The sequence below is a fragment of the Crinia signifera genome, chromosome 9, assembly GCF_055691185.1.
Source record: "Crinia signifera chromosome 9, ASM5569118v1, whole genome shotgun sequence".
Taxonomy (NCBI): domain Eukaryota; kingdom Metazoa; phylum Chordata; class Amphibia; order Anura; family Myobatrachidae; genus Crinia; species Crinia signifera.
Window position 1 is genome coordinate 16,251,064 of NC_139225.1, and position 11,393 is coordinate 16,262,456.

At 49.0% G+C, this 11,393-nt stretch overlaps 1 protein-coding gene across 2 annotated transcripts in view; it reads left to right on the plus strand.

The window, feature by feature from the left end:
• EXD3 (exonuclease 3'-5' domain containing 3) overlaps window positions 1–8,924 on the plus strand; it is a 136,498-nt gene extending 127,574 nt beyond the window's left edge. The window contains exons 21-22 of one of the 2 annotated variants that reach the window (XM_083161158.1): window positions 1,475–1,571; window positions 8,405–8,924. In XM_083161158.1, the coding sequence (XP_083017284.1) occupies window positions 1,475–1,571; window positions 8,405–8,733 (426 nt within the window). In that variant the 3' untranslated portion in view covers window positions 8,734–8,924. The remainder of the gene's footprint in view (window positions 1–1,474; window positions 1,572–8,404) is intronic. The other variant, XM_083161159.1, reaches the window with a different exon arrangement.
• The last annotated feature ends 2,469 nt before the right edge of the window (window positions 8,925–11,393 follow it).

Genomic DNA, 11,393 nt, shown 5'->3' on the forward strand with positions numbered 1-11,393 from the left:
CTTTCTCACCCCATCCTGTCGTCCTATTGGCTGGTGGGCTGTAAATTAGGTGGTTTGCCACCCTGATTGCTCACAGGCGGTGTGGGGTGGGCTGTGTCTGCAGCACTCCCCGGCGGGCACACGGTGGGTATGTGCCCATTGTGTGCCCGGTTTCAGGATGAAGTCGTCTGGAGCTCTCTTGTGTGTGTGCACTGTCCGGCTGCTGGTGTGCCCGGCTGCACATACAGGGCCTTATTCTAGTTCACTCTTTCTGACAAAAACCTTCTTAGATGGACAAAACCATGTGCACTGCAGGTGGGGCAGATGTTACTTGTGCAGAGAGAATTCGATTTGGGTGGGGTTTTACTTCAAAGTGAGATCTATATTGCAGTGTAAAAATAAAGCAGTCAGTATTTACCCTGCACAAAAACAAAATAACTCACCCAAATCTAACTCTCTCTGCACATTTTACATCTGCCCCACCTGCAGTGCACATGGTTTTGTCCATCTAAGAAGGATTTTGTCAGAGTGAACTAGAATAAGGCCCACAGTGTGTTTGCAATGCAGACCCCCCCATGCAGGGTTTTTTCTTTGACCTTTATTATTAATTTTTTATTAATATTATTATTTGGGGGGGGGGGGGGCAGTCTTACAATGGGAGGAGTCAGGAATGGGAAGGGGAGGGTCAAGTTTAAACAGTAAACCGCCCCCCCCCCCCCCCCAGAAGAGAAGTCTAGATCCACCACTGGCATTAGTGCATACATTACCCCAACGCTTTGGGGGCATATGTGAATGGATTATACTATAGATTGATGCGATAACGCTGGGAGCCGCCAGGCTGGAGAATCGTGTTGCGACATATACGGATGAAGCGCGCACTGAGGAGTTGGGTGCGGGTGGTTTGTGGCAGCAGGGAGAGATGTACTAAGCCTCGGAGGGAGATAAAGTATAGCAGTTAGGAGCTGATTGGTACTTTATCTCTCTCCCAGGCTATCCAGCGCAAGGAAAACCAGCAACACTTCATAGTGCTCCCAGGGAGCGGACAAGTTTTGTGGAGTACGTTGGAAACATTTGCAAATCGATTATTCAGATATAACGCTTCTCCCATACGCCAATAATCGCCTCCGGCCCATCGATTCCAAGTACATTAGGAGGTTTGCTTATTAAGCACTGGAGAGCGGTAAAGTAGCAGGCAATCAGCTCATAACTGTCGAGCTAGAGGCTGCGTTTGTAAAATGACAGCAAGGTGCTAATTACCTGCCACTTTATCTCTCCACTTTAGCTCTCTCCAAGTTTTAGTGCATAGACCCTTGTTTCGTCAATTTGTATTGAAGCTTTCCTCCTGTATAGCACGTGTATACATTTTGGTGTTGGATACAGTAGTGACGTTTCTCCTGGATATCGCCGTATACAGCAGTAAGCTCGCTGAGTGTGGTAGGCTGGTTCCCCGTCTCACTGAGCCAGTGTGTAATCCTAATACTCTGCTTCCTTTCAGGTGTGCAACTGCAACAAGTACCTGCACATTAGCCAGGACAGGATGACGCAGTTACTGAGGATCCACAGCGGCCTGGAAGGTAACAGACTTACAGAAGGTGATTTACTCAGAAAGTAACCGGTATCCGCTTCGTGCATTATAATAACGGTTAGGCGAGACCGAAATGTGACCAATCAAAGCATTAGAAAATGTACTGTCCCAATAGCCAATCAGACTCTTACAGGGCTGGACTAAAATATAGACAATCAAAGCATTTAGTGGGCTGGATTTATGTATAGCCAATCACAGCATTTAGGGGGCTGGACTGATATATAGCCAATCACACCATTTAGTGGGCTGAGCTAATAAATATAGAGCCAATCACAGCATTTAGTGGGCTGGACTAATATATAGCCAATCACAGCATTTAGTGGGTTGGACTAATGTATAGTCGATCACAGCATTAAGTGGACTGGACTAATATATAGCCAATCACAGCATTTAGTGGGCTGGACTAATATATAGCCAGTCACAGCATTCAAACTCTTACAGGGCTGGACTAATATATATCCAATCACAGAATTTAGGGGTGGGACTGATTTATAGCCAATCACAGCATGTATTGAGCTGGAATATATATAGCCAATCACAGCATTTAGTGGGCTGGACTAATATATAGCCGATCAAAACATTTAGTGGGCTGGACTGGTATATAGCCAATCACAGCATTCAGTCTCTTACAGGGCTGGACTAATATCTAGCCCCTTGATGGCTAACCTTGACACGTCAGCTGTTGTTGAACTACACATCCCAGCATGCTCTGCATCAGATCTTCCACAGCCAAATAGCAAAACTGAAGCAGAGCATGCTGGGATGTGTAGTTCAACATCATCTGGAGTGTCAAGGTCAACCATCAAGGATCTAGCCCATCACAGCATTAATTGGGCTGGACAAATATATAGCCAATCACCGCAGAGAGATGTACAAAGCCTTGGAAAAAGATAAAGTGGAGAGGGACAAAGTAGCAGCCAGTCAGCCCCAGACTGTCATGTTACAGTCTGTGCTTGAAAAATGATAGCGATGGGCTTATTGGTTGCTACTTTATCTCTCTCTGCTTTATTGGTCGAGTGGGGAGAGATACGGTCAGGCTGCGGGGAGGGTTTGGGGACAGTACCCGGAGTTGTGTGCTGAACCCCTATCTGTACGCCTGGTTTAATTGCCACAATCGTTATCCCTGCTGTACTAGGTCCCCCTGACCATGCGCGCCTGCGTGAGACGCTGCCGCCATTGCCTGTACTCGTGCACACATGATTGCTGGCAGTGTGTAACCATGCAAGATACACCGTGCAAGCAGACCTGTGGCTTTATGTGCCCGCGGACCTGCGCTATTTCACAATGTCCACATCAAGTTAACTAGATTTAGGGTTAGGGCTGAAGCAGTGAAAAAAAAAATCCTGGGTCGATATAACTGCCATGACGACATGTTGGTATTCTTAACGTAGACGTAACATTGAGCACACCCGCATAGCTGTGTGCAGAGTGCAGCATCAGAATACTGTACAGTATACCGTTTTCAGCCAATGAGAGCCTGCAGACATTACGCATCCATGGCAGATGCTTCCTCGCTGAGGCAATCCTGAGTGCGGTTCCTGTCGGCGCGGTGTCCTGGCAGGACATGAAAGGGTGTGGGGTGATTACACCTGTCCCCAGGTCTTCTGCACACTGTTTATTCTGTCTGTGTAGAAGTGTGAGAAAGCCTCCTAGCAGCGAGGGTGTGCCCTGTCTCTTTCTCCAATTTCCCATCGCTCCCCCCCCCCACCCCCTCTTCCTTATTGCCTCCAGAACAGGCAATTTCCTTCAAGAATCCGCCAGTGTTCAGCACAAAAGCCAGATAAGGCCGGTCATAAAGCTGGGGTATGACCTTCGCTCCATTCTAATACCTGGTTCACCATGATTGTGGCGACCAGACGACCTTGTGTATTAGTGCAGCCTCCATGTCCTAATCTCGCACCTATCTTACCTGCAGCAAAGGACGGTTATTTTTTCCCCATAACCCAAAACTGCATTCGATTCTTGCAGCAGAATTTGTCATTTCTGCTCACAGCCGGCGCCGGTGTTGACCTGTGTCGGCTAAAGCAGAAACGCAGTTCATTTATAATACAAGCATTACGTTTGGAAGCCTTAGGATTTCTCTTAGATCCGATATCTCTGACTGGGGCATCGGGTACTTGTGGGAGATAGGTGGGCGTCCAGCTGGTCGCGTTGCGCGTGGTCTGTCTACATAATCTTGCGGTTGGCAGCGGAACTTGCATTCCAGGGACTTGCCTGGAGGCACCTCTACTATCCGAAAGGGCGTTCCGATCGATCCCTATTTATGAGCTCCCGTCACGTGAGACGCTGGCCCCCAGGATCCTCAGACCCTGATCGGGGCTTTTTGAGGTCATTTCTAGAAAACAACCCAGTGAGCAAGATTCCTAATTAACAGTTAAATAGGCAATTAGCCCTCTGTAATTGGAATTGTGACAACCTGCCCTGAGGACCTACCCCCTCGGCCTGTATAATTAGTCGGCCATCAGAGGTTCTGGGAGGTTCTGCTTTAACAATATTTACATTTGGTGGCCCTAAAATATATCCCATCTCCGGAGGGCTCCTCTGACAACCAATAGGACCCTGTCTTATGTCTTGTACACCCTCCTTCCAACCTATGTTCTGTTCTGCTGACCGCCTGACGCGACAGCTGTTAGGTATGATGGTAACACCCCAAGGCCCGATTCCCTTACCGTCTCCTATAACAAGTCCCATCCGCATTATAATGGCGAGTTCCTTGGGGTCACTTGGCCAGAGGTATTCTGTAACCCCCCCCCCCCCCCCATCCCCAACCCACTTTATACAGAAGAATCCAATCCGTTGAAATGGAATCTCATGGAGGGATTGGGGATGGGAAGCTCTTGAATGGGAGACTTGCACTTTGAAGTAACCTTTTCTCCTCCGCTCCCCTTTGAAGTCCATTCATAAAAGGATCCGGCCATCCTGCATCCTATAAGTGCATCCCAGGCGTCACTTGTCCCTCACTTCCTTGTCCTATATACATGCGCAGGGGGAGAGGTACAGCTCACCGCCAATAGATTGTCTCGCTACGCCAGGTTCTGCGCTGCGGTTGGCGCACTTTACGGTTTCCTTTTTTGGATTTACCATTTACAGGGAAAGAAATTGTGAAAAACTCAAGTCGACCTTTCTGTGTATCAACTAGTGCCACGTTGACCTTTTAGTTATGTCGATCTTTTGTCAATGTTGACCTTTTGTCACACACTGAAAGTAATCTCTTGGGTGCAACTACACCTACTCCACCTGGGTAAATTTTGACTTGGTGGTATCCGTAGTTCCCGCAGAATTCCTGGGCTGAATGTTGGTTTACTCAACAAGATGGCGGCTCCCACTGTAGATTGGTGGCGGGTTCCCTTCGACCACGTAACTTGGTAGTTTCCTGTAGCGGCAGCCAGACCGACCTCCACTGACATCCCGTGCGACCCTCGATGTTGGGATTACCATCGGCCATCCATGTCAACATATGTGGACATAGACTCCTAACAAAGTATAAAACTCATGTCGACCATACGCTTGTGCCAATGTTGGGTATGTTGACCATTTCAAGGTGTTGACCTAGTTGCAGTCTACCGATCCAAGCCAGGTCGGATCAGGGATTTGCACCGTGTACACTGCGGTGCCTACCCGCAGTGTAAGCGTGGGTGGCGCTTGGAGATTACATCATCTCCAATTGCCGAGACCGCTGATCGTCACGCTGGGGGCAAACCCAGCACCAAGGTAAGCTGCGGTGACGCCCCCACCCCCCGTGCACCCCCCCAGCCCCCATCCACGAGGTGAATGGATGCCGCACCCATTCACCTCCTCCCTCCCCCCACCCCCCCCCCGCACAACCTCCATGTTGACCGCAGGTTGCTGTGGTCCGGAGGTTGGACTTCCCCCATTGCTGTAAACAGGAGCCGGGTCGGATGACCCCACAGACCCGTTTACACTGCCCTCGGCTCAGGTCCTGCCCGTGTTCTACCTTGGTGAGGACCTGGGTAGAATTCCCGTGTAAAGGGACACAGGTTAACCCCTTTTACACTGCCGCTGACCCCGGTCTACAAGGGAAAATCCCGGGCTTTTGCGGCAGTGTAATAGGGGTATAAGTAACTTATTTTATTTTGTTATTCTCCTGTAACTTGTAACAAGTCATCTGTAGAACCATCGGCCTCCTTCCCCCGTCTGTAGATCCACATTCCCCCTGTGACCTGTTCCTCACCTCTACCCCCAGGACATCTACTAAATGCTCTGCACTTTCTGACAATGTATCTTTCATAGTAAGTGCTCTGCTATCTTGTCCCAGTGTGTGACGTTGGGAGCTGGAGAGGGCCCATCCTGGCTGAGACGCCTCTGGGGGGGGGAAGGGAAGTGACATACCAGACATTCCTAGTAGTGAGCAGCCTCCGACAATGCCTCACACTTTCTGATCTTGGCTCCCTTCCCAAAGCTTTACTTACTGATGGGAAAGTGAGGGCGGGTTAGGGCGGCCGCTGGTCTATTACGGAGGTGGTAGCCTAATGCGTGGGCGAGAGGTGCCAGCTTCCGTGTCGTCACCGGTCGCCCTGTCAGAGCGTGAACATGGGGAATGTGCTATGGGATGTTTCAAGCTGTCTGGATAGAGGTGCAGTTGCCCCTAGCAACCTGTCAGCTTCGGTCTAGCATTTAGAGAATGTAAAGGTAATGGTAGCCAGAAGCTTAATGGTTGCTTGGGGCAATAGTCTCTATTTTGTCGAAAAAATGCGTCTTGGTCTCAACACAATGGGACTAGGATGCATCATAAAACTATGCTGATTAACTTGTTATATGATACTTATACACCTTATACACCTGTGACTTGGATTGCTGTGCAACAGCCAGTTTGGTACAGTTAAACAGTGACAGATTTGCGAACACATACAGGCCTTTAAGTTAGAAGTACCCTGGGGGATATAGACGCAGGGAACATATAACCGCTGAGCTGCACAGCGCCTAGGCAGCCATCAGCGGTGCCACCGGTCGTTGCAGCAGCCAGATGGGTAACACTTAAGCAGAGACAGTAAAGTTATAGCAGAGACAGAACAGTTATCACACAGTAGACATGGGGTTACATATGGCTGAGTGCACTGTTCCTAGGCAGCCATTTGCGGCGCCATCTTGAAGGGCTCAACAGGCCATCTTCCTGTAGGGAGAGCCAGCGTGGGTTGTGGTGGGGGGGAGAGTCAGTCAGTAATGGCCAGAGGAGAGTCGGGGGGGAGGTTCACCCGAAGCTGGTGCGGCCTGCTGGGGGGGGGGGTTCCTACCAGCCTCAGGGTGTCCTGCCAGGGCCCCGTGGCAGATGCGCCTCCTGTCCCGGCTGGGGGGGAGGGGGGATGTGTCGACGGCCCCCATCTCGGCGCTCGTCTCTGCAGCTTCCCTCCTTCCTTCAGCCAGGTCACGGGTGTTGCTGCATGTCCGGTGCCCGGCTCGGCGCTCGTCTCTACAGTCTCCCTCTTCCAAGGCACACAATGGGATTTTTTTTCCCTGAAATGTCTGGTTTTCGTCACTGTGTTAGTAAGACACACAAGCAGCTTCTGCTGAGTAATATGATATGCAGCATGCCTATATTCTGTGTGCAATCTCGGCTCTATCTGCATATGATATGCTACATTTAGTACTATGGTTTACTGAAATACAGCCACTGACACTGTAATGTAGCATTATGTACTTTATGCAGATTTAGGAGCAGTCACACACACAGAATATAGGCATGCTGCATATCATATTACTCAGCAGAAGCTGCTTGTGCGTCTTTCGTAGCCATGAAAATAATAAACTTTTTCAGTAAAAAGATGCCCAGAAAGACACTTGTGGTTAGGTGCGACTAGAACATCTGTATAATGTGTCTGCAGTAAGGATGTAGGAGGGCACATCTGTAGATGGTTTCATACAGCTCTCCCCAAAGCCCCTGCCCCCCACCTTCCTCAAGTTCTTTTAAAACTTTTTTTTGGAGACCAGCGAGTAATGTGACAGTCGATGACATTATTACAGTGTAGGTACCGGTATACACGTGCCTGTGTTCTATGTTGTTACCTTACCCCAGGGATGGGAAACCTTCGGCCCTCCAGCTGTTGTGGAACTACACATCCCAGCATGCCTTGTTACAGTTTTACTATGTGGCTATGTTAGAACTGTTGCAGAGCATGCTGGGATGTGTAGTTGAACAACAGCTGGAGGGCCAAAGGTTCCCTATCCCTGCCTTACCCGACACCTCTGGATCTCCTTGTCCCATGTTCCATACACACTGGGCCTGAGAAGTGCGACCGGCGAGCGTCCCAGCAGCACGCCCCTCTCAGTACTGTTCCTACTGCACATTTATAACAGGACCTCTCACTGGTCCCATGTGGGAAACAAAACAGTAATTATTTAAACATGTTTCTGATGAGGGACAGCTGCAGCGTCTAAACACACGTATACCCTTATACGCTGCACCCTAAACATTGGGATCAGTACCCCACATGCCGGTGGCCCCTATCCAACACCCCTATACCATGATTATTCCCACGGTGACTGGATAAAGCAGCAGAGGAATCAAATCAATTGAAGTGCGATTTAAAGCCAATTCCTATGCTGCCGCCATGACTAGAGGTGCAGGTTCCGCTGTTCGCAGTGTGTGGTGCAGGCCTATGTATGGGTCACTGGGGCAGCTCTCAATCAGGCATTTCCATTCTGATGCTTACCACCTCTGCCAGGCACTGTCTATGCCGGAGTAACCATGTAGCGCACCTAAGATGGCTGCCCCACCCAAAATGGCCACCTCAACTCTATTTTATGTTCGTGGTTTTGTGGACTTTCTGTGTACGAGGCATTTTTCCTGAAAGTTTTTCTTTTTACCTTCTTTTCTGTGCACAGATTCTCAGGCGTCTTCACAGGACACAAAGCCGGAGTGGTTATGCAACAAGCAGAATCTGCAGTGGATGGAAGACCTAGGCCTCTCTGCCGACTCCCTCTGCCTGGCTAACGGTGCCCGCCTACAGCTGGATGCCGTACCCCCAGGACTCCTGGACAAGGTTCCCCTCTTCTACTGCTGCAGTCAGTGCGGCAAAGTTTTCTGGGAGGGCTCCCACTTTGGAAGGGTGGTCTCACAATTCAAGGAGGTGCTGCAAGGCGACGGAGAGAGCTTCTACCAGTCCACCCGCCAGGGCCTGGGAGAAGGCTGCGACCTCCCATCGTTGCAGTGACCGCCGGTTCTCTGCGCAGTGACTTTCTCACAGAATACTGTCTTTTTGCTTTTTATCTTTTTTTTTATTATTATTTTCTTGTTTTTAATTATTTTAGTAACAAACTTTTATAATGTGTATGACAACGCGTTTCCATGGGCAAACTGTACAATTGGTTTGGGTCTGATTTGTAAATAAAGAGCTTGGAGTCAGTGCAGAGTAAAATGATTACACCCCCGGCATAAGTAGGTTGTAATGGGGCATCCCAAACGGTGGTGGCCATCTGCATGTAATCCGCTAAAACGGCCACCGCCCTGGAGTCGGATACGGTCATTAGGTCTACAACAACTAGGTCGACATGACATTAGGTCGACACAATCATTAGGTCAACATGGACTAGGTCAACAGTCAAAAAGTCGACATGGGGTTTTTTCGCTGTTTTTTGAGCTGACAGGCGGTATTTCATGCCCTACCATCCACTAGGGTGTGGTGGGAGAATAAAATAGTGTGCCAAGCGCAGCAAGGCACCATGCCTGAAGCATCGCGAACGATGCGAGGGGCTGCGGTTGACTTCCAACTGTGTCCATGTCGACTGTGTTGACATTTGGGTAAAAAAACGGTGAAAAACCCATGTCGACCTTTTGACTGTCGACCTAGCCCATGTTGACCTAATGCTTGTGTCGACCTAATGTCATGCCGACCTAGGCCCATGTCGACCTCAAAACATGTCGTCCATGCTGCATGTCAACCTAGTGGTGTCAACCCAATGCTTGTCGACCTAGTTGTTGTAGACCAAATGATCCGCACCCCTTGGAGGAGACAGGTGCTAGGGTTTCTGCTGGACCTCTAGCATCAGTGGAGCACAGTGCGTACAATGTTACCTGGGAGTGCCGGATTCTGGGGGCGCTGGCGTGCTGTGAGCGCCTACTCCCCGGCAATGAGAAAGACATCTCTGACAACAAACATGTAGGTAAATAAATAAATAAAATTGATGTATGGGAGGCATAATGATGTCATTACAATGGCAGGTCGTGACCCCTCCCACCTGTGTCAGTGATGTCATTTCCAGAGAGCTCTGGCATAACACAAACCTGCAGTCTGCAAACACTTCTGTTATTTCCCCTACTAATTGCACAGCCACCTTATGGTGGGAGAGAGTAGTAACTGATAATCACAGCGTTATCCACCACTAAACCTGTAGCATTACAGAAGACAGTAAGAAGGCCATTTCTTACCATGGCTCCACTCCTCTGTGACCTTACCCCTTTCAGATGTCTTTGTAAATACCATCCCTTGTCCAAAGGTGTGATTGTCCAGGTGTATGGTATCCTCAGGGATACAACCCCCATGATTCCACCAGGGAGGAGGACCACGGACCCCTACCTAATGAAGAAGCTTGGGACCACATGAGACAAGTCTGTCCACACACACACTCTCCCGTGGCTGCATACTTACCCGTTCCCAGCGGGTCATCCTACTCTCCCGTGGCTGCATACTTACCCGTTCCCAGCGGGTCATCCTACTCTCCCGTGGCTGCATACTTACCCGTTCCCAGCGGGTCATCCTACTTTCCCGTGGCTGCATAATCCCATTCCCAGCCAGTCATCCTACTCTCCAGCGCTTCTGGCTGGCTGCATACTTACCTGTTCCCGGACGGTCCTCCTCTCCAGCACTACTAGTGGGAGCTATTGGTGGGCCAGCTTGCACGTATGAGATGTGATGACCTACAATACAAAGTATACATATACACACACATATTGTTCCCACGCTCACACAAATGCTAAAGGGTAGTGCCTCGGTTTTGATAAAAGGATCTTGGTAATTAAAATTTGTAAAGAACTTTGTGTTGCAGTTATTCTTTAAGGGAAGTGGTCAACCAGATGCGCTGTTTAGAATTCCCCAATTTATTGTACACACACCCACAGACACACCCACACACAAACACACATGACATGTAATCGTCGGAAACTACAGGTATTCATTTGGTAAATAATCCTTTACTGTCTAGGATCCGGCGTATAAATGGCGAGATGTGGACATGTGCCAGTGTGCGTTAGTAACTAGACGTGGCGTGATAGTGGTAAGGGGCATTCCTAATCAGCGTTTCTCAGGAAATGCGTGTCCGCCTCCTTCCACTACTGTGCTACTTTATGCAGGATGACTAACCTCATTGTGTGGCCACGGCGGCTTGAACTCACTGTGTTGGGTTTATTTACTAAAATGGGAATTCAGTTGTTATGGGTAACCAATCAGGTCCTATCTATTATCTTCTAGAAGGTGCTAAATAAATTGCAGCAATGAGGCTCTCAAACAATATAACACAATAAAGTTAATAGAAAATGCACAATGACAGTTTAAGCAATGGTGATGTCCTGCAACCCAGGAACATGTTGTGAAACGCGTTGCATGGATGTTGTGGCATCAGTAAGGAATTACTGTATTAGTCCTGGGGTCACTTACCTGTCATCCTATTGTTTGTGGACTGTGACTGTGCGGCTTTATCCTTCGGTGAATCTGATACGCTGATAATTGGTTGCAGTATTGTGAGCGTATGTCCTGTTATTTTGTTTCGCTGTGGACGGCCCAGCATCTTTGTTGTTGTGATGCAATTAAATGGGTTTAACATGATGTCACACCCCCTGTTGTCAAGACAGCGGTGAGATATCCACAAAAACCTCTTC